Below are 25008 nucleotides of genomic sequence, written 5' to 3'. Positions count from 1 at the left end.
TCTCCTGAATGTATTATTTGTCGACAGATCACTCATGAGGAGGGGGGGCCTGAGAGGGAAGGTCTTTATTTATCCAGAAACTAATTGTCGACAGCAAAAACAAATGCAAGACCTGACCTGCCAAGGATTCTGGCCCTCGCTCAAGCCCTGACTAATGATCCCACTGTTATCCGAGGAAGCCATAAACCAAGTCTTAAGAGTGGCCGACCCGATTTTCCTGTGAGTGACAAGCAGATGCGTAGCTAAAGAGCACATTATGTACATTTTAAGCATATTTTCTCGATCCACATCTTAAATGTTTGCTCTTGCTTGGAGACGGGATTCACGTTTCATAGGCTCTTGAATTTTCATTGATCTGTCTTTTGTTCAAATATTTAGCCTGTCCTGTCTTCTCGCTGTGAGGCTTTCGGGCCTGCAGGCTGACGTGATTGCATTACAAACCTTGCGAAGATGATAAGGTGACATTGAAAATGGTAGAATGAATATGACTGGATGGAAAAAATTTTTGAGTGTATTTGTGGTGTGGTTGCACAAAAAAAAAATTGCAATTGATACATGTACAGATATTCCCTCCCCCTCTGTATAATAATAATAGCCGTATAATGATAATAAGAATAACAAAAATAATAAAAATAATAAAAAAATAAAAATAATAAAAATTAAAAAAATTATAAAAATAATAATAAAACTAACTCAGAGAATAAATAGACATCAAATATGAACAACAATGTACAGCGTAAACAGTAATATGTACAAATAATTTAAATAATTTTGAATAAATAATAATTTAAAGTACGTTTTTAAGATTAGTCATCCCTCCATCACGGTTAATTCTGTGAAATTCAATTTTAATAAATTGAATGTTTTCATAGTTTAGCATCGAAAACCTCTTTATGACATCGTAAACATACAAGTTTTAACATTATTAGAGCACTGTAGACACATATTAACACCCCTATAGTCACCTTTATGTGAAAAAAGAAGCAAGAAATTTACCACTTCCACACAGGTTTGAGATTTGAAAATGCTCTATTTAGGCAACAAATACTATGTACAATGCGTTCAATAGTAGACCATATATGGCTTTTTAACATAGTCTAGCATATAAGTGTTTCAAATGTAGTTCTTCCCTGAGATCATATTTCAAGCTCGGGGATCAGGACGTAGCATGCTAGCGAGCTAACGAGTTAGTCTCCGATATGTTAATTCTGACCTTAAAAAGGGGTTTAAACAGAGTGGGGAAGAATAAAAAAAAGCTAAAAAAATTCCCACTTCCACACAGAATGGAGGCATTTTTATGCTTGAAAATGCTTAATTTAGGCAACAAATACTATGTACAATGTGTTCAATAGTAGATAGTAACTGTGGATTTTTGCATTAGGGGAGGGTCCTGTCGTGTCCCATCCAAAATAACAGTTAGTGGGGCCGCAGTGTTTAAAATGACAAGAGAAGAAAAAGCACCACTTTCTGACGATATTGACAGGCAACCAGGAACTATCACTGTGGATTTCTGCAGGGGGGGTCCTGTCGTGATCCATCCAAAATAACAGTTAGTGGGTCCGCAGTGTTTAAAGTAACAGAAAAAGAAAAGGCACCACTTTCTGATGATATTGACAGGCAACCAGGAACTATCACTGTGGATTTCTGCAGGGGGGGGTCCTGTCGTGACCCATCCAATATAACAGTTAGTGGGGCCACAGTGTTTAAAGTAACAGGAAAAGAAAAGGCACCACTTTCTGATGATATTGACAGGCAACCAGGAACTATCACTGTGGATTTCTGCAGGGGGGTCCTGTTGTGATCCATCCAAAATAACAGTTAGTGGGGCCACAGTGTTTAAAGTAACAGGAAAAGAAAAGGCACCACTTTCTGATGATATTGACAGACAACCAGGAACTATCACTGTGGTTTTCTGCAGGGTGGGTCCTGTCGTGATCCATCCAAAATAACAGTTAGTGGGGCCACAGTGTTTAAAGTAACAGGAAAAGAAAAGGCACCACTTTCTGGTGATATTGACAGGCAACCAGGAACTATCACTGTGGATTTTTTTAAGAATTAAAAAAAAAAGCTAAAAATGTACCACTTCCACACAGAATGGAGGGATTTTTATGCTTGAAAATGCTTAATTTAGGCAACGAAGGTCTTTTTTTGTCCAGCAAATGTGCAACAAGAATTGCCAAGTCAGCCGGCGAAAGACTCCTTCTCCTTGAAACCTTCAAGGACTGTTAAGGATAATGTCAAGGATGCTTAATAGACGCATTGAACGTCACCGTGTCATATAGAATCTCGCTTGTTCAAGCTGGAGGCGAGATATATATATATATATATATAATCAAACAAAGGCCCATCTTCAGTGACACACCATGAATCGCAGGACTCATTACAGCTTTGTCATGCATAGCTGTCCGTGGAGTGACCCATCCGTCTTCCATATTAAAGTATAGGATGAATATGATGAATCATCCACATGCTGTGTATCTCATCTTGATGACTCACAAGGGTGTAAACAATTGGTCGCTTGGCCTTAACACTATACCACTCTAATACTGTGTGCTTTTTGCTTGATTCATTATTCATACTTAGGAGCGCTATTATTCCATTGTATGCAGTTCCAAATGGGATCATTAGTGCTGAATATGAGACGGTGAAAAATGGAAATATTGGTGGAAAATGGTGGAGAATATGGAATGTAGGGACTCCAAACAATCCAGACTATTAGCAGATAAAGAATGGTAATTTTTCCCCGGAAGGTAATTAGGATTTGCATAATTTGACAGTGATTGCATGAATGATGCATGGCTGATTGATACATTGATACACACGCTCCGAGGAGGACGCACTGCCTGAGGTGGCGTCTTGTATCACTGTGGATTTCTGCAGGGGAAGGGGGGGTCCTGTCGTGCCCATTTAAAATAACAGTTAGTGGGGCCGCAGTGTTTAAAGTAACAAGAGAAGAAAAAGCACCACTTTTTGGTGATATTGACAGGCAACCAGGAAGAACTATCACTGTGGATTTCTGCAGGAGGAGGGGGTCCTGTTGTACCCCATCCAAAATAACAGTTAATGGGGCCACAGTGTTTAAAGTAACAAGAGAAGAAAGAGCACCACTTTCTGACGATATTGACAGGCAACCAGGAACTATCACTGTGGATTTTTGCATTAGGGGTGGGTCCTGTCGTGCCCATCCAAAATAACAGTTACTGGGACTGGAGTGTTTAAAGTAACAAGGAGAAAATGCACCACTTTCTGATGATATTAACAGGCAACCAGGAAGAACTATCACTGTGGATTTCTGCAGGAGGAGGGGGTCCTGTTGTACCCCATCCAAAATAACGGTTAATGGGGCCACAGTGTTTAAAGTAACAAGAGAAGAAAAAGCACCACTTTCTGACGATATTGACAGGCAACCAGGAACCAGGATCACTGTGGATTTTTGCATTAGGGGTGGGTCCTGTCGTGCCCATCCAAAATAACAGTTAGTGGGGCTGGAGTGTTTAAAGTAACGAGAAGAAAATGCACCACTTTCTGATGATATTAACAGGCAACCAGGAACTATCACTGTGGATTTCTGCAGGAAGGGAGGGTCCTGTCATACCCCATCCAAAATAACAGTTAATGGGGCCACAGTGTTTAAAGTAAGAGGAAAAGAAAATGCACCACTTTCTGACAATATTGACAGACAACCAGGAACTATCACTGTGGATTTCTGCATTAGGGGAGGGTCCTGTCGTGCCCATTCAAAATAACAGTTAGTGGGGCCGCAGTGTTTAAAGTAACAAGAAGAAAAAGCACTACTTTCTGACTATATTGACAGGCAACCAGGAACTATCACTGTGGATTTCTGCATTAGGGGAGAGTCCTGTCGTGCCTCATTCAAAATAAGTTAGTGGGGCCACAGTATTTAAAGTAACATGAAAAGAAAAAGCGCCACTTTCTGACAATATTGATAGGCAACCAGGAACTATCACTGTGGATTTCTGCATTGGGGGTCCTGTCGTACCCCATCCAAAATAAGTTAATGGGGCCGCAGTGTTTAAAGTAACAAGAGAAGTAAAAGCACCACTTTCTGATGATATTGACAGGCAACCAGGAAATACGCTGACGAGGGGAGAATGTGTTTTTGTGTGTGTCACCCCGCCTGCGCGCTTGTGTCAATAAATTTTTGCTTTGCTTTGTTTGTTATTTTGCATGTCACTTTTACCCCATAAGCATAGCATCAGTCACTCTAAACAGGCTTTAAGTTGATGTTTTTGTTGTGCACAAGCTAAGTTCACAGCCACACTTTTCCCTTTGCATCCACCCGCGCGCTAGTAACTTTAGAGTACCTGCTGTGAATACAGTCACAGAACAGAATGTTTCTGACATTTGTTTTTATTCAGAGTTTTATGATTCTTCAAGGGGTTTCTGTGCCTCCCACATTGGGGTAAAATGATTTTTTTTTTTTTTCCTTTTTCTGTGGAACAGCAGCTACAAACTTCAACCGACAATGACTCAGTCTCAACTTTCAACAAAGAAAGCATAGACTGTTCCTCTTCACACGGGAACATTTCAGGTCGAAAACGATGTCGTACATATGGCGTGTAGGAGCTATTTAGTAGCGTGTTCCTAGGTTTCTAATATTATTGTTGATTTATTTTTTGTTGTTTTTTTTATTTGGATTATTTGATAATTTCTTGTTAGTTATTTATTTATTTATTTATCATATATATTTTAGATACATCAATCGGATTGGGGAATAAGGAATATTCCACCCCTGGGAATCCCATTATATATTCATTCGGATTGGCACTTTTCTTTCGGAAAAAGATTACATTCTTTCCGTTGGAGCAAATAAACCGAATGGAATTGGAATATTTGGGTCCATGTAAACGTGGCTAATGACTCTTTTGCCTACGTAAGTGGATCAGTGGCCTTTTTATTATCGTTTAAGTTTATTTTTGAACGACAAATAAATAACCACATAATACTCAAACTGTAGAAGAAAAACTTCCATTGTTTTCTTAACTTAGGGAAACTTATAGCAGGCTAATATTGGATCAATAGCAGATGTGTAGAGTAAAATTCAAATACATTGCAATATAAATGATTCAATTTTAACTCCTATTACCAGTACATTGCATTTAAAAAGGTCAAGATTATTATATCTCATTGCACAACCAATCGTAGGATTTTTGCGAATAACACACATAATATTCTCTGAATTTTATTATTTCCCCAAGTCCTACAAGCTATACTCTTCCAAAAACAGATTTGTGCTTAAGTATTTGATACTTTAGTCGGTATGTGTGATGTTCTTCATCATCAATTGGTCTCAAATATAGAAAAACACACCTGCGGTGTTCCTCTATATCCGCTATATTCCGTGTTCCAACCTAACAGTCCATAAATAGTTTAGCCCGTGGCTACAGATCACACATTTTACACAGTCTTTATGCATATCAGATACAATAACTGCACACTGGAGAGATCCAGCTGCTTTTTTATTACCGGAGGCAGTTTACTGTCAATTCGGTCTTCCCGAGTTGATTCAAGTGACCCCCCCAGTAAACCTCCCCCCCCCCCTCCGTTTTTCAATTGCAAACAGGCTGTTCCTCACAGCCATCTTCCTGCACTCAAGCTTGCCAAAAATTTAGGTCAGCGTTCTCTAAAATACTCCTGAAAGTTTGATAAGCGCACTCTTGATGGTTGGGGTGAATATTAAATTTGTAAATTGTGTTTTTTTTCCAGATGCTATATTTTAAAATACTTGGTAGTCCCTATCAGGTTCTGCTATTATAATCTCAAAGTATATTACAATTCAATATTGACAGTTCTCAAACAAGGCCACCGTCAATAGAAAACCTGGGTTCGATTCTCTGCTTGATATTTGCATGTTGTCCCCTGTGCATGTCTGGACAAAATAAGTAGAAGACAAACTCAATGAGCAAATGAGTGGGACATTATTTTGCTGATTGCAAATCAGACGTGGCCATAATCATCACACAGCAACTTAACACGCAACAGTTATTAACTCTAAACATGTAATTTGAACAACAACTTTAAAAAAAGGGCTGCACGGCGGTCGAGTGGTTAGCGCGCAGACCTCACAGCTAGCAGACCAGGGTTCAATTCCACCCTTGGTGTGGAGTTTGCATGTTCTCCCCGTGCATGCGTGGGTTTTCACCGGGTACTCCGGTTTCCTCCCACATTCCAAAAACATGCTAGGTTAATTGGCGACTCCAAATTGTCCATAGGTATGAATGTGAGTGTGAATGGTTGTTTGTCTATATGTGTCCTGTGATTGGCTGGCCACCAGTCCAGGGTGTACCCCACCTCTCGCCCGAAAACAGCTGGGATAGGCCCTACCACGCCCGCGACCCTCATGAGGATAATTGGTAGAAAATGAACGAATGAACGAACATTTTAATCTTGTGAGATTCGTAACCGCTGAACCGGTGAATGAGTGTTTAGCATGTTGTCAGGACATCGGGAAGACCTGGGTTTGATTCTCCGCTTGGACATGGATACTTGGACATTGGATAGTTTATTTAGGCATGTTTATGCTTGCAAAAAAACACTAAAATCATCACACAGTAACTTAACACTCCAAAGGTGTACCTAAAAATATACAAAGAAGTACCAATATGAGTTTTGAAGTTTCCCATTCTGCATTGTGTCTGAGCAAAGCAGTTCATTGGAGGACATGCGGCATAGAAAGTAGTTAGTGCACAGGCCACACAGCTTGAAGACCTGAGTTCAATTTCACCCTCGGCATTTTCTCCCCGTGAGTGGGGTTTTCTCCGGGCACTCCGGTTTCCTCCCACATTCCAGAAACATGTCTATTATAGAAAACAAGATGTCTATGTCTATTATTTTATTTAGCCATATTTATGCTGGCAAAAAAAACACTAAATTCATCACACAGTAACTTAAGACTCCAAAGGTGTACTTAAAAATGTACAAATAAGTACCAATATGAGTTTTGAAGTTTCCCAGTTTCTGCTTTGTATCTGAGCAAAGCAGTTCATTGGAGGACATGCGGCATAGAAAGTGGTTAGTCCTCAGGCCACACAGCTAGGAGACCGGGGTTCAATTCCACCCTCGGCCATCTCTGTGTGGAGTTTGCATTTTCTCCCCGTGCATGCGTGGGGTTTCTCCGGGTACTCCGGTTTCCTCCCACATTCCAAAAACATGCTAGGTTAATTGGCGACTCCAAATTGTCCATAGGTATGAATGTGAGTGTGAATGGTTGTTTGTCTAAGGAGAAATTCATTAGAATTATTTGAAGCCATGAAATATGAACAACATGCAAGGGTTAAAGAGGCCATTGTACTTTAATGACAACTCAGGCATTCGTCAAATAATTAATCAAATGGTAATTTATTTAGGAGGGCATGATTCAGAACGTGCCACATGCAAGCACCCACTCTCACACACGGCGACTTGAGAGCAAATTCTTTCAAGAACATCACTAAGTCATTTTCAGTTTTCCGTCGTACGGGCTTTTGATTTTTCAAAGACTCAGAAGCTGGCTGGCCCACATTGTGCTGCGCAACACACAGCATATTAACACAGCCCCATTTCACAGCCACCATAATCCTCTCCACAGTAACAAATCTCTCAAAGGTTGGCAGCATACCAGAGCTGCTGCCATTCCCCCCCCCCCCCCCCCTTTTCACTCCTAACTCTATTTTACTTGCACACACTCGCATTTATATTTCTTGCAAATATTGCAATTCTGTCCATCCTAAACTACATTTGAAACACTTATATGCTACGGAGGACTACGTTAAAAAGCCATAGCATTTCAGTATGTGGAATCAAACTATGGGATGGATTGAGTAACTACCTCAAACAATGCACAACGATGAGCCAATTCAAGAAACAATACAAGCCGTTGATGTTTGCTAAATACAAGGATGAAGAGTCTTGAACCAGTCAAATTAAAATTAAAATTAAAATTAAAATTAAAATTAAAATTAAAATTAAAATTAAAATTAAAATTAAAATTAAAATTAAAATTAAAAAACTAATTTTTTTTTAGGATGAAAATAAAAATTACAAAATTACAAAAACAAAAAAAAAAACCACAAACTTAAATTATATTAGGAAAGCAGGAAGTGAACAAATGTAACAGTTACTGATTGTAAAAGTACCAGATGGAGGGGTAGGATTTAATAAGCTTTGCTTCTTCCTACTCCTTTTGGACATGTGGAACTGTGAACTGATTATGGGATGCATTCAATTGTAACCTGATGCATGTCAAATGAAATAAAACCATTACCAATTAACATAGAATGTTTTTAGAATGTGGGAGGAAACCGGATTACAAATACAAATAAAAAAAATAGTAGTAAAAATAAAGTTAAAAAATAAAAAAAGTTAAAAATTTAAAAAATTTAAAAAATTGAAAATTAAAAAACAAATAAAACAAAAAACCTAAAAACAAAACAAACAAAAAAAAACAATTTAAAATATATTAGGAAAGTAGGAAATGAACAAATGGATTACCATTACCAATTAACATAGCATGTTTTTGGAATGTGGGAGGAAACCAGAGTACAAATAAAAATAAATAAAAATAAAAATAGTAGTAAAAAAAATATAGTAAAAAAAAAAACAACTTAAACTATATTATGAAAGCAGGAAGTGAACAAATGTAACAGTTACTGATTGTAAAAGTACCAGATGGAGGGGTAGGATTTAATAAGCTTTGCTTCTTCCTACTCCTTTTGGACATGTGGAACTGTGAACTGATTATGGGATGCATTCAATTGTAATCTGATGCATGTTCAAATGAAATCAAACCATTACCATCCACACTTCACCCCCACATCATCCCTTATATTTCGTCCTGTGTCATATTTTCCCCGAAATGAACGGCCACTAACACCCATCTGGAAATTCACATGCAGGGACCAAAGTGACGGGAATGAAATCCACAGCTGTGATTCATGAGTTATTGCAATCACCGGAAGTATGGAGGGGTGGGAGAGGGGGAGGGGGTCACTTCTGTGTTAATTACAATTTGGTAAAAAAGCATTTAACTCTGCACTCTGATGCACGGTTTCGGAAAAGAAGTGTAATCAGAAGAGAATAATTCAGTAGGTGCGAACTCCTGGTCAATGTTAGAAACGCAGGTCTCACCGTAATTTGGGATGTGTGTGGTTCTCGTAATAGCGGCCTTCTCATTTACTGTAGCAAGACAAATGAGATGTCAGCGTTTGGAGGGCGTCAGGAGGAGGTGAAAGTAGGGCCATTTTTTCTATTAGATCCATAGATTATCTCATTAAATATCAATGCATGGTGTACTTACTACATGATCAAACAACTCTGTTGTATGGCTTCACGTTTCATTCAATCCTTTCAACCATGACCTTGACGTTCAATGAAGTACAATTATACTCTATGTCAGGCTTGTAGAAGCAATTTTTGTGGGTGGGATGCTGGAGCCTATCCCAGCTGTCTTCAGGGGGCCAGAGGCGGGGTACACCCTGGACTGGTGGCCAGCCAATCACAGGGCACATATTGACAAACAACCATTCACACTCACATTCATACCTATGGACAATTTGGAGTCGCTAAGTAACCTAGCATGTTTTTGGAATGTGGGAGGAAACCGGAGTACCCGGAGAAAACCCACGCATTAACGGGGAGAACATGCAAACTCCACACAGAGATGGCGGAGTGTGGAATTGAACTCAGGTCTCCAAGCTGTGAGGCCTGCGCACTAACCACTTTCGCATGTCCTCCAATGAACTGCTTTGCTCAGACACAATGCAGAATGGGAAACTTCAAAACTCATATTGGTACTTCTTTGCATATTTTTAGGTACACCTTTTGAGTGTTAAGTTACTGTGTGATGAATTTTGTGTTTTTTGCAAGCATAAACATGGCTAAATAAACTAATAGACATAGACATGTTGTTTTCTATAATAGACAGTTTTTGGAATGTGGGAGGAAACTGGAGTACACGTAGAAAACCCACGTATGCACGGGGAACACATACAAACTCCACACAGAGATGGCCGAGGGTGGAATTGAACTCAGGTCTCCTAGCTGTGAGGCCTGCGCACTAACCACTTTTGCATGTCCTCCAATGAACTGCTTTGCTCAGACACAATGCAGAATGGGAACTTCAAAACTCATATTGGTACTTCTTTGTATATTTTTAAGTACACCTTTGGAGTGTTAAGTTACTGTGTGATGAGTTTAGTGTTTTTTTTGCAAGCATAAACATGGCTAAATATACTAATAGACATGTTTTTGGAATGTGGGAGGAAACCGGAGTACCCGGAAAAAACCCACATATGCACGAGGCGAACATGCAAACTCCACATAGAGATAGCCGAGGGTGGAATCGAACCCTGGTCTCCTAGCACTAACCAGTATACAGGTTAATAGTTGTGAGTGTGAATATTTGACTACAATCGGCCAGTGATGGGTTTGTGGTTAACACAACCTTTCACCCAAAGTCAGCTGGGATAGGCTCCAGCATATTGCGCAATACTAATTAGGAGTGCCATAGGAAATGATAGTGATACCTTTGCAAGTTATCCTTTAGCATGCTATGCATCATGTTGGTCTTTTTTACCTGTTTTTAGGTAATGGCCTTGGGGTAGGAAAAACCTATTAAACATGAACGTCCCTCCCCAGATGATGCAAATACACGAGAAAAAGCATCGAAAACACAAAAACAAACCAAATGTCTGATACAGGACCAATTTCCTGCAGAGCTTTTGTCAGAGAAAGTTTGCGTTTCTGTCCCTCTCTGTCACATACGCTCACGCTGCTCTGTAAACAGACCCCCACCCACTCTCGTTTGTATCAAAGCCTCGTCTTCTCTGAGCTGTGACACAGCCTCGATGATTAGCATATTGACTAGGCGACTGTTGGCCCTTTTTTTGCCGTTTCACTCTACCAGGGTTTTTAAAAAATATCGCAAGGTTGTATGGTTTTGTATGCTCAAAACTATGAAACTATTTATATATAAGGATTTTTTTCTCTTACTATGTGTACTATATTGGCTAATGCGAGATTAAAGGTGACTTTAGGGTTGTTAGTTCATATCTAGAGGGCTCTAATGCTTAAAAAAAACAACACATTTTTGAAGTTGGTAAGGTTTTTGTATGCTCAAAACTTTGAAACTATTCCATTTATAAATAAGGAATTTTCTCTCTTACTCGGAATACTTTATTGGCTAACACAAGATTAAAGGTGACTTTAGGGGTGTTAGTTCATATCTAGAGGGCTTTAATGTTAAAAAACATATTTAGAAGGTTGTAAGGTTTTATATGTTCAAAACTATGAAACTATTCAATTTTTCCATTTATAAATAAGGATTTTATTTTCTTACTATGTGTGCTATATTGGCTAATACAAGAGTAAAGGTGACTTTAGGGGTGTTATTTCATATCTAGAGGGCTCTAATGTTAAAAAAAACAAATTTTGAAGGTTGTAAGGTTTTATATTCTCAAAACTATGAAACTATTCCATTTATAAATAAGGATTTTTCTCTGTTAATGTGTACTATATTGGCTAATACAAGAGTAAAGGTAACTTTAGGGTTGTTAGTTCATATCTAGAGGGCTCTAATGTTAAAAACAACACATTTAGAAGGTTGTAAGGTTTTATATGCTCAAAACTATGAAACTATTCCATTCATAAATAAGGTATTTTTTCTTACTATGTGTACTATATTGGCTAATGCAAGATTAAAAGTGACTTAAGGGTTGTTAGTTCATATCTACAGGGCTCTAATGTTAAAAAAAACACATTTAGAAGTTTGTAAGGTTTATATATGCTCAAAACTATGAAACTATTCCATTTATGAATACGATTTTTTTTCTTACTATGTGTACGACATTGGTTAATGCAATATTAAATGTGACTTTAGGGGTGTTAGTTCATATCTAGAGGGCTCTAATGTTAAAAAAAAAACACATTTTGAAGGTTGTAAGGTTTTATATGCTCAAAACTATGAAACTATTCCATTTATAAATAAGATTTTTTCTCTTACTATGTCTACTATATTGGCTAATGCAAGATTAAAGGTGACTTTAGGGGTGTTAGTTCATATCTAGAGGGCTCTAATGTTAAAAAACAAATTTTGAAGGTTGTAAGGTTTTATATGCTCAAAACTATGAAACTATTCCATTCATAAATAAGGATTTTTCTCTGTTAATGTGTACTATATTGGCTAATACAAGAGTAAAGGTGACTTTAGGGGTGTTAGTTCATATCTAGAGGGCTCTAATGTTAAAAAAAATAATTTAGAAGGTTGTAAGGTTTTTGTATGCTCAAAACTATAAAACTATTTGATTTATAAATAATATTGTTTTCTTACTATGTGTACTATATTGGTTAATACAAGAGTAAATGTGACTTTAGGGGTGTTACTTCTCATGTACTATGTATGTATGTCCATACAAGACAAAATACACAGTCGGGGTCTGTATCCGCACTGTGTACTTCATTATTGCGCAATCTTCTCTCCATGTGGGGAAGGTTTGGGTTGAACAGGGTTCTGCAGTTTGTTATTAGAAAATCGCTCATCCGTGCCTCTAATTAAGATGCATAGCATCTCTCCGAACGTCAGCGCGGCTAATTATCAAACAATGTAGTACTCAACAGATATAAGAACTGGCAGGCTCTGTAGTCGTGTTACTAACCTATTACTGCTACAATTACCAAGCGTCTGTCATTCTCCTTGTTAGTCATTTACATTTTTTTTTTTTGCTTTCTTATTTACTAATGCCTGTCTGTATTTATTTCCCCTCTCTTCTCTCTTTGGGATTTCTTCTTCTGTTCTCTCTCTTTCTCTTTCTCTCTCCAGGCTACGGCTTTGTTGATTTTGACAGCCCAGCCGCAGCACAGAAAGCGGTGTTGTCTCTGAAAGCGACCGGAGTGCAGGCGCAAATGGCCAAGGTAAGGCCGCCATACTGCTTTACTTATGTGTGAGTGTGTGTGTGTGTGTGTGTGTGTGTGTGCTATCATTAGCAACAACACACACCTTTTTTCCCACTTGTTTAAAAATCATACAGGATACCGCAATGGAGCACACATAGTGTGCAGTACTTCTCAGGGAAGAAGTACATTTGAAACACTTATATGTTATAAATACACTTATAAATCCTTCTTGCGGGCCCCCAGCACTGATTGGTTGATCAGAGCAAATCTGTTTTGCTATATGTTTCGCTAAGTTACACCACAATGGCTGACTGAGGAGAAATCTCTGGTAATTTAGACGTATTTTTGTTATGTCATTAGATAAATATTGATTGGGAACTACTTCTACTAGTATATAATGTAGATGTTTGGAGTTGTTTGAACCTTATTTGGCTGAGAGACCATTGAGGAAAAAGACAGGAAACAGACCTGGAGGTACTAGCAGAGATGAGATGATGCTGAGGTTCTCATTGGGAGTGACCAGGATGGATAGGATCATAGGGACATTAAATGTTGGAGGCCTTGGAGATAAAGTCAGAGAGGCCAGACTGAGATGGTCGGGACATGTCAGAGATGAGGATGCTGAGGTTCTCATTGGGAGTGACCAGGATGGATAGGATCATAGGGACATTACATGTTAGAGGCCTTGGAGATAAAGTCAGAGAGGCCAGACTGAGATGGTCGGGACATGTCAGAGATGAGGATGCTGAGGTTCTCATTGGGAGTGACCAGGATAGATAGGATCATGAACGGGACATTAATAACTAAAATAAATATGATCTCAGGGAAGAAGTACATTTGAAACACTTATATGCTAGGACTATGTTTAAAAAAGCCATAGCATTTCAGTATGTGGAATCAAACTATGGAATGGATTGAGTAAGGACCTCAAACAATGCACAACGATGAGCCAATTCAAGAAACAATACAAGCAGTTGATGTTTGCTAAATACAAGGATAAAGAGTCTTGAACCAGTCATGATGTGCTATATATATCACTATATTGACACTTACTATGGTACCCATTATGTCATTGGATGCTCATATATCACCTCGTATTTTGGTATGTGGCAAAAAATTAAAAAAATAATAAAATAAAATACATATATTCAATATTGAATTTAATATAATATATATAATATAATGTAATATAATAAAATTATAATAAAATAAAGTAAAAAATAAATAAAAATAACTTAAATTATATTAGGAAAGCAGGAAGTGAACAAATGTAACATTTTTTCCGATAAAATGCTGTTGTTTTGATTTGCTGATGCTGTGATGCTGATGCTGACAACCCCCCGTTCCAAGCCAACATTGTCATATAAGTGGCTTTGACAAGTGGCTAATTATATTGTTGTTAGGGTTTTTTATTAGATTGAAGGAACACAGATTGCAAAGCGTCTGTTGACACTTTAATAGGGAGAGAGAACAAGGGCAAAGAGTTTATGGTGTTTGTTTTTTTGTGTGTGTGTGTGTACTGTATAACGAGTGGGTGTGTAACCCCCGGGTTTGGACAGCAAAGTGGGACTTATAATTGGAAGTCATGTAATTGGGAGTTCAACCAAAATAAAACAAAAAGACGGTTCTGGTTTTACAATATTTAGTTTTACAACATTTAATTTTTACAGAATTTATTCTTACACGGTTGGTATTACGATGTTTTGTGGTCACAACATACTCCCGTGACTCTCTACCAAACTTGAGGCAGACTCGACTCATCTGTTAACAGAATGTCAAAGAAAAGGAAAGTGAAAAGTAATGGTTTTATTTCATTTGAACATGCATCAGATTACAATTGAATGCATCCCATAATCAGTTCACAGTTCCACATGTCCAAAAGGAGTAGGAAGAAGCAAAGCTTATTAAATCCTACCCCTCCATCTGGTACTTTTACAATCAGTAACTGTTACATTTGTTCACTTCCTGCTTTCCTAATGTAATTTATTTTTTTAATTTTAATTTAAATTTTCATCTTAATATAATTTCAGTTAGTAATTTTAATTTTAATTTTAATTTTAATTTTAATTTTAATTTTAATTTTAATTTTAATTTTAATTTTAATTTTAATTTTAATTTTAATTTTAATTTTAATTTTAATTCAAGAAAACTTTATTTTTATGATAAAAATTTTAATTAAAAAATAATAATAAAAAAAACAAATTTCAATTATATTAGGAAAGCAGGAAGTGAACAAATGTAACAGCTACTGATTGTAAAAGTACCAGATGGAGGGGTAGGATTTAATAAGCTTTGCTTCTTCCTACTCCTTTTGGACATGTGGAACTGTGAACTGATTATGGGATGCATTCAATTGTAATCTGATGCATGTTCAAATGAAATAAAACCATTACCATGCTAAGAGGGGTCATGGATTCCATGCACTATTACAAGGAGATCTAGTCGGAGTTAGCCTGGGAGAATATTTTAACAAGTAACCAGATCGATGTTGAAGAGGAGGTACGCTGGAGGACGACTAGCGAAGTCGCTGATAGCTGGTAGCGGTATTAGAGAAATGCAATGGGAGTCTATAAAAGCAAATGACTCCTTAATGTCTCTCAAAAGTGTGATAAAAGCAGAGAGGCATAGCACAGAACATTTGCCGTATCGTTTTTTTTTTTTGCGCGCGAGCACAACACACATGCAAACGGTCAGCAATTCAATACCGGCGCCAAAAAGATGGCTATACCTGACAATATTGACCCATAAAAGGGAAGCAATGCCAAGTATGGTTTTAAAAATGATACAGGCAAAAAAAAAAAAAAAAAAGAGCAAGACATCTTATCTGTATTCCGAGAGGACGACCTCTTATAAATATTAGAAGAAGGACACTGCTGGGGGAAGAGAGGAAAGAGCTAAATGGCACATTTGAGAAATGGCACACCTGAGCACTGTGGAGAATATCATCTCCCGCTTTCAGAACCCCCCCCCCCCCCCCATCCCATTTGATCAAAATAATTGCCACCTTCATTGTTATCATCAAGTCTGTCATCTTCACCGGCCGCCGTTGTCATTCTCCATCTCATCGTTATTTCTTCTCCGTAAAAAAAAGGAGGCAGGCCCGGATTTTCAAGATGGGATAAAAATACACAGCATCATGAGAAAAAAATCACTCAACGCTATCAGCATATTCATTGCTTTAATGCGGACGACATGGAGGGACTCGGACACAAAAAATAGCCTGATTTAGCATGGGCATGCTCGGCTATCACGCGTGAGGAAAAGCCCTGCTGAGCCTTGCCGATTGCTGATTCCGTCCTCGGTCTTGATGTCCATGGTTTTTCATACATTTTGTGTATGGACAATGGAAAAAAAACGGTATGTAAGGAAAATAGGATGATGGTTCATTTGTTTGGATTTAGGAAATAATTGAAATTGATATATTTTCATTCATTTTAACGACAAATATGTTTTTATGTTCTTATGTGTAACTTGAGTGTAAGACAGTAAAAAGCAAGCAAAGCCGTCAGGGCCTCCAAAACCTTCTCTGCTGGCCTAACCACAACCGGAAGCACTGGCCTATAATAATAACTTCATTTATTCATTTTCTACCGCTTATCCTCACGAGGGTCGTGGGGGGTGCTGGAGCCTATCCCAGCTGTCTTCGAGCGAGAGGCGGGGGTACACCCTGGACTGGTGGCCAGCCAATCACAGGGCACATATAGACAAACAACCATTCACACTCACATTCATACCTATGGACAATTTGGAGTCGCTAATTAACCTAGCATGTTTTTTTTTTGGAATGTGGGAGGAAACCGGAGTACCCGGAGAAAACCCACGCATGCACAGGGAGAACATGCAAACACCACACAGAGATGGCTGAAGGTGGAATTGAACTCGGGTCTCCTATATGTGAGGCCTGTGTGTTAACCACTCTACCACCCCTTTTACCATAATTACCTGGAGAAAACCCACGCATGCACGGGGAGAACATGCAAACTCCACACAGACATGGCCATGGGTGGAATCAAACTCGGGTCTCCTAGCTGTGTAGCCTGCGCACTAACCACTTTCTATGACGCATGTCCTCCAATGAACTGCTTTGCTCAGACACAATGCAGAATGGGAAACTTCAAAACTCATATTGGTACTTCTTTGTATATTTTTATGTACACCATTGGAGTGTTAAGTTACTGTGTGATGAGTTTAGTGTTTTTTTTTGCAAGCATAAACATGGCTAAATAAACTAATAGACATAGACATGTTGTTTTCTATAATAGACATGTTTTTGGAATGTGGGAGGAAACCGGAGTACCCGGAGAAAACCCACGCATGCACGGGGAGAACATGCAAACTCCACACAGAGATGGCTGAACGTGGAATTGAACTCGGGTCTCCTAGCTGTGTAGCCTGCGCACTAACCACTTTCTATGCCGCATGTCCTCCAATGAACTGCTTTGCTCAGACACAATGCAGAATGGGAAACTTCAAAACTCATATTGGTACTTCTTTGTATATTTTTAGGCACACCTTTGGAGTGTTAAGTTACTGTGTGATGAGTTTAGTGTTTTTTTTAATAGACATGTTTTTGGAATGTGGGAGGAAACCGGAGTACCCGGAGAAAACCCACGCATGCACGGGGAGAACATGTAAAGTAAGATGAAAAGGCCCATCAGATAGGAAGGGGTGTGGCCTACCTAAGTAACTGGTGGTCTCTGTAATATACTCTCCTTCTATTTTGCCGCCTATATCTCTCCACTGCAAAGTAATAGATAAAGAGCAAATGAGAGCCGCAGGCATTGAGCTCATTAAGTGAAACCATCACAGTAATCAATCTGTGCCTGTTTTTTTTTTTTTTTTTTTGCATTTAAACCCCATTTCCTACAAAGACGACACATTTTAAACACAGCTGTGGAGAGAAGGTTTTTGATTTCCACTGGAGCTACTCCTCTTACTCCCCTCGGATTGTGAAATACCAAGCCACCATAGATGAAACATTGCCCCCCCCCCTTTTTTTTTGTCTTGCCCTCCCCCGGGGGATGGAGGAGAGGAGCCATAATTAAGACACCTAAAGGACACTTCCCCCCATGTGCCTTCTTCTCCTGTCACTCACCTCCCACAAGTCGCAGATAAGAGCGCTCGGTACGGCTGTGGAGTGTGTGTGCTACACTACATCTTTGTGTGTACGATTGTGTTGTTTGCTAATGTATTTGTATCGTTCATACAGGGAAAAAAAAGGTCACCTATTTTAATTACACAGGAAAAAACACCCAAAAGGTGGCTGCACGGTGGACGAGTGGTTAGCGCACAGACCTCACAGCTAGGAGACCCGAGTTCGATTCCACCCTCGGCTATCTCTGCGTGGAGTTTGCATGTTCTCCCCGTTTCCTCCCACATTCCAAAAACATGTCTATTATAGAAAACATGTCTATGTCTATTAGTATATTTAGCCATGTTTATGCTTGCAAAAAACACTAAACTCATCACACAGTAACTTAACACTCCAAAGGTGTACCTAAAAATATACAAAGAAGTACCAATATGAGTTTTGAAGTTTCCCATTCTGCATTGTGTCTGAGCAAAGCAGTTCATTGGAGGACATGCGGCATAGAAAGTGGTTAGTGCGCAGGCCACACAGCTAGGAAACCCAAGTTCGATTCCACCCTCGGCCATCTTTGTGTGGAGTTTGCATGTTCTCCCCGTGCATGCGTGGGTTTTCTCCGGGTACTCCGGTTTCCTCCCACATTCCAAAAACATGTCTATTATAGAAAACATTTATTTAGCCATATTTATGCTTGCAAAAAACACTAAACTCATCACACAGTAACTTAACACTCCAAAGGTGTACCTAAAAATATACAAAGAAGTACCAATATGAGTTTTGAAGTTTCCCATTCTGAATTGTGTCTGAGCAAAGCAGTTCATTGGAGGACATGCGGCATAGAAAGTGGTTAGTGCGCAGGCCACACAGCTAGGAGACCCGGGTTCGATTCCACCCTGGAGTTTACATGTTGTCCCTGTGCATGAGTGGGTTTTGGCGGGTACTCCAGTTTCATCCGACATTCCAAAAACATGCTAGGTTAATTAGCCACTCCAAATTCTCCATAGGTATGAATGTGAGTGTGAATGGTTGTTTGTCTATATGTGCCCTGTGATTGGCTGGCCACCAGTCCAGGGTGTACCCCGCCTCTCGCCCCAAGACAGCTGGGATAGGCTCCAGCACCCCTCCGTGACCCTCATGAGGATAAGCGGTAGAAAATGAATGAACGAATGAAACACCCGGAGGTTTGACAATGCTGAAGCCAGGGACTTAACCAATTCCACACTGAATGGGAGGAGAACATTGATATGAGTCTATACTATGTCTAATCGCTGTCTTATTTTCTGTAATTCTATCTACTATATTGGCTAACACCAGTGTAAACGTGACTATAGGGGGGCTATTTCATATCTAGAGGGCTCTAATGATGTTAGATCCTATCTAGACGGTCACAAACAGGTTTTATTTGCTCTAACTATGGAATATTGAATTTATAGATAAAGAATGCAACTTTGTCTGTACATAATTTTGTATTTTTTTCAAAATCTCAAGTGACTATTTCATATCTAGAGGGCTCTAATGATGTTAGATCCTATCTAGACGGTTACAAACAGGTTTTGTTTGCTCTAACTATGAAAATATTGAATTCATAGATAAAGAATGCAACTTTGTGGTACGTCTGTACATAGTTTTATATATTTTTTCAAAATCTCAAGTGACTATAGGGGGGCTATTTCATATCTAGAGGGCTCTAATGATGTTAGATCTTATCTAGACGGTTACAAACAGGTTTTATTTGCTCTAACTCTGGAATATTGAATTTATAGATAAAGAATGCAACTTTGTGGTACGTCTGTACATAGTTTTATATATTTTTTTCAAAATCTCAAGTGACTATAGGGGGGCTATTTCATATCTAGAGGGCTCTAATGATGTTAGATCCTATCTAGACGGTTACAAACAGGTTTTATTTGCTTTAATTATGAAAATATTGAATTTATAGATAAAGAATGCAACTTTGTGGTACATTTGTACATCATTTTATATTTTTTCAAAACCTCAAGTGCCATTAAGTAACCAATCCTGAGGACAAGTCCTATGGATGGGTGACCAAGGTCTTGGACGTGGTTAATAGGTTAATATCATTAATATTTTTATCATTTCATCATTAATATTAATATCATTTCCTCACCACATTGGTGACTTTTTTTTTTTGTAACATTTTCTCATCGGAATATGACACTAAAAATTCCAAAATTCAAATCTGAAAAGCTATCCCATTCCCCAGATAGCTTTCCAAGCCAAGAAAAGCAGGGGAATGATGAACACAGCAAACGATAACGGGTAAATGCCGGGCGTCTTCTGCAGATGTCAAACCCGCCGCTCACCTCGCTCTCCACAGGCTGCCATTTTCCCCTTGAGCCAATCAGACTGAATTATGGGAAGGGTGGCCTCAATTGTGGTGTCTGTGTTGGAGAGGTAATTCCGCCTGACAGCTGCTTGCTTTCAGACAACAGCCAGTCTTTATGGAAATCATCTCTATTCTGGCTGAAGTCACCTTCTGCTGATAGCAGTCCAGATTAAACCCGAGCTCCTCTTTTATACACACTCGTCTTTTTTTATTATTATTATTTTTTTTTTTTTTGGGGGGGTAGAAAATTGGCAGAAATTGGAGAAAATGGCTCAGTTGGCAGAGTGGTCGTTTCACTGAAAGTTTGCTGGTTCGATTCTCAGTCCTCCTGCGACCATGTTGTAGTACTTTTGGGCAAGATTCTGAACCCCCCAGTTGGTCCTGACACGCACAAACGTAATAACTGCCCACAAACGTAATAAAAATCTGCAGCTTTGTTAGTAATAATCCCGCAAATGTAATAAATTTCCCACAAATGTAATAAAATTTGCCTACTGCAAACGTAATACTGAATTTCCTGCAAATGTAATAACTATTACATTTCCAGGAAATTATTACATATGTGGGAAAGTGAAAATCTGTAAAGGTAATAACTTCCCACAAATGTAATATGATACAAAATAATAATCGTTGTGGTTGTTGTTGTTTATTTCTTCTTTTAATGAGGGAGAAGGTGTAGATGTCATTTTGAATTTTTTTTTTTTGTGGAAAAAAAATATTTGCTAACAGTGTCAAAGCTCAAAGGTCCCCAACCCGATGTATTTGCAAGTGTGTGCAACAGTTTGGGACCATTCAGACAACATGTAGCGTTTTTTAGTGCAGGAGGAACTTTGGTTGTGTGCGGGTCTGCATCGGGCTACAAATGATGTGTGACATGTGTGTCCTGTGCAAGCATTTCTGACTCTGTGAGCATGCACCAAGGTGGGATCGGAATGGGTAGCATAAAACCCTGTTCGGAACATCCCTACAAAAAAATGTGTCTTGGTTTTGGTACACTTCCTCAGTTAACATACGGCCAAATACTGCGCCTAATAAACCAGTCAATTTATCCGTGTATCATTCGGCGGAAACACGGCCTTGTCATGTTATTAATACACTACAAGAGTCCAACTGTGTTCGTAACGTGTCTTTACTACAAAACGTCTATGACATCATCACCAGTTGATTGTAATAGTTTGCAGACTAACACAGTTACACCGCAAGCTTTTCTTTGACTACAGCTGCAAAATACCCACCCACCCACCAAAAACTGACTCGGTTTTTGTACATTTAAAAGATATTAATAAAAAAAAAACAAGCTACCACTGTATATGTCAATAATCGATATGTTGTTTTTAAGCACAGTGAAACCTTGGGTAGCGTCATTAATTTATTCCAAACCAAAACAGACCCAAATTATTTTTCCCATCCAATTAATCCATTCCAGAAAGCCTTAAATTTTAACATAAAATATGCTTTTATAATTTGATAATTATAGTTTTACATGTAGAAACAAATGTGCCGTCGTCCCTAACACCACCTTCTTGTTTTGCCATGAGGTAATTCTTGAATTCAGTAGTGTTTCTCGCCTCAATTAAAATGCAGCCAAAGAAAGTTACGAGTGACAGCATTGAAAAATAATAATAATAATAATTAAAAAAAATAAAAAAAATAAAAAAAATTTTAAAAGCTGTGCTATTGAATGCTATCGAATTCAGGAACTAACTCATGACAACACAGGAAGTAGAAGGTGTTGATGTTGCGGTCATGAACAGTCATGTATTAATAAAACAAACATGTACGCAAACTGGAAATAGTACTCCATATTTTTTTGCATTAACCAAAAAAAACATGCTAACTGGTGTGAATGTTAACCAAGGTTCCAGTACAATGGACACTGCACGACTAGAAGCGAAGGCATTAATGATGTCGTTTCCTCGTACGTTATCGCATCACCACATTTTAAAATAATTTTATCATTTTTTTTTTTGTTTGTTTTTTTAATGTTATAATGCTACAGTAAACCTCGGATATATCGGATTCAATTGTTCCCACTGGTTTTGTCCGATATAAGCGAAATCCGTTATATGCGTATACCGGAAAATGTCCGTTTTACGCATATATCGGATTTATATCCGGTATATGCGTAAATCGGATTTTATCCGTTATAAAAAGGCACTTCCTTGACTATGTTTCCAATGTACCTGGACGCGCAGGCAACGCTGCAAACGCTGCAAATGACGTCGTATAGCGGCCTGTCACGATTCGGCGAATCGGAGCGCCACGATGCGGCCATCCGATATATGCGAGGGAAATTTAATGGAAATGCATTGGAACGGGACTGGAGATTTTGTCCGAAATAGGCGAAATCCGTTATAAAAAATCCGATATATGCAATGAATTTTTATTGGAAATGCATTACAGAAAAATCGGTTCTTTTTTTATCTGTCCGTTGTGAGCGAATTTTCGATATATCCGAGTCGGATATATCCGAGGTTTACTGTAGTTAAGACATGACTTTGACCGTGAAATGGATGAACTAAATTTCCTCGGAATATTCTATTCTACAAACAAACGAGAGGCTGATGGATTACGTTAAACTTTTGATGTTCCACTGTATCAATTTTTTGTTACTGTAGCTATTAAAATATGAAATATTTATATAAGCGATATAGGCAGGTTTTATGACTTTTTTTTTTTTTTTTTTCCAGAGTGGAAAAGTCTATAGTGTCGTGTGGCTGTGTCAGTCCCCTCATTAAAATAGCCAATATATAAAAAGGACTGCTGAAGCTACAGGAAACAGCATAAAGGCTTTGCCTGCCCTTCATTTCACATTACTGTGGGGAAATTATGCAAAAAGCATCATTAAAACGCCTCAATAAAGCCAACTGCAAATGTTTATGGTAACACAGCGCTGGCATCGGCCCCATCAACACCAAGTCACCATACTTTAAGAGGCTTTAACGCCGTGTTCGGGTCCTTCTGTCATTGTTTATGCTCACATCCTTTTTTTTTTTTTACTTGTGTCTATTCCTTATGTCTCAAGGGGAACGGCTTCGCAGTCAATATCACATTTATATTCATGCGATTAGCACCAATCTCCCCTACGGTCGGTCTCCGCAGTCAGTCAGCAAAACTTCATATTATCCTTTTTTTTTTTTTTTAAAGGTGACTTCTGTGATGTTTTTTTTAGCCGTGTTATATAGTAGTAGACCCCGCAGTCTGACTCAACACCGGGTGACCTCTCTCCGCCTCAAAGGGATGGCTGACGGTGCGGTTACAGATGGTAGCTGACAACACTTGCGGTTACAGAAGCCTGCTGCTTCCCCTCCGGGCACAACTTAACGATGTTGATACTTCGGGAAATATATTGTATCGGTAAATAAAACTTGATAATTGGGGAGATTTCGGGGGGATGCAAGTGATTGCTCAGTGGTATCGTGCTTGGATCCATGCATATTAACAGATATTTAATCAATTTTTTTTTTTTAATGAATGGGAAATCCAGCCATTTTGCATTTATGGTATAACATCTTAATTAGGCTTTTTATCGGGGGAGAAAGATCTCTCTCGTTTGCCCTACTCCCACAACACACTAACACACTAACATAGATGCAAAATGTTTTGCATTCATATTAGTATGTGTTTATATATATGTATATATACATATATATAAACTTTTGGGGCTCCAGTCCTGATCCGGTGTGGCATGCCGCAAAGCGCCACTCACACTGTTCACATTTGTTCACTTCCTGCTTTCCTAATATAGTTAAAATATAGTTAAAGTTATATATATATATACACATATACACACACACATGTGAATGGTGGCATACTTCTTATTTGTTGTTGCACCGTGAGCGAGGGTTCATTTCACATGTGCGGGTATACAAATAAACACATACAAACTAATATGCATGCAAAGCACATCTCCAGGGATGTTGGTGACATACTTCTTATTTGTTGTTGCACCGTGAGCGAGGTAGACATTGGGTTCATTTCACATGTGCGGGTATAGAAATAAACACATACATACTAATATACATGTAAAACATTTGAATGTACGTTGGTGTGACTTGTGCTGTTTTTTTGATGCACCGTGAGTGAGTGGACATTGGGGTTTCATTATTTCAACAACCACACATTGAAATGCATGCATGCTAATATACATGCAAAACATCTCCAGGGATTGTTAGTGGCGTACTTCTTATTTGTTGTGAAATGAACCCAATGCATACCTCGCTCACGGTGCAACAACAAATAAGAAGTATGCCACTAAACATTCCTGGAGATGTTAGTGACATACTTCTTATTTGTTGTTGCACCGTGAGCGAGGTAGGCATTGGGTTAATTTCACATGTGCGGATATAGAAATAAACACATACATACTAATATACATGTAAAAAACATTTTAATGTATGTTGGTGTGACTTGTGCTGTTTTTTGATGCACCGTGAGTGAGTGGACATTTGGGTTTCATTATTTCAACATCCACACATTGAAATGCATGCATGCTAATATACATGCAAAACATCTCCAGGGATTGTTAGTGGCGTACTTCTTATTTGTTGTGAAATGAACCCAATGCCTACCTCGCTCACGGTGCAACAACAACTAAGAAGTTTGCCACTAACAATCCCTGGAGATGTTTTGCATGCATATGAGTATGTATGTGTTTATTTCTATACCCGCACATGTGAAATGAACC

At 38.6% G+C, this 25008-nt stretch overlaps 1 protein-coding gene across 7 annotated transcripts in view; it reads left to right on the top strand.

Moving 5' to 3' along the window:
• The window catches only part of rbms3 (RNA binding motif, single stranded interacting protein), a 296873-nt gene that overhangs the window by 109259 nt on the left and 162606 nt on the right, over positions 1 to 25008 (top strand). For all 7 annotated transcript variants that reach the window (XM_058047024.1, XM_058047023.1, XM_058047022.1 and 4 more), the window contains one exon: positions 12815 to 12906. In XM_058047024.1, coding sequence (XP_057903007.1) covers positions 12815 to 12906 — 92 coding nt within the window. The remainder of the gene's footprint in view (positions 1 to 12814; positions 12907 to 25008) is intronic.

The sequence above is a fragment of the Doryrhamphus excisus genome, chromosome 14 (assembly GCF_030265055.1).
Source record: "Doryrhamphus excisus isolate RoL2022-K1 chromosome 14, RoL_Dexc_1.0, whole genome shotgun sequence".
NCBI classification, from domain to species: Eukaryota; Metazoa; Chordata; class Actinopteri; order Syngnathiformes; family Syngnathidae; genus Doryrhamphus; species Doryrhamphus excisus.
Note: the sequence above shows the minus strand (reverse complement) of the source record. Positions and strands in the feature narration are given on the sequence as shown.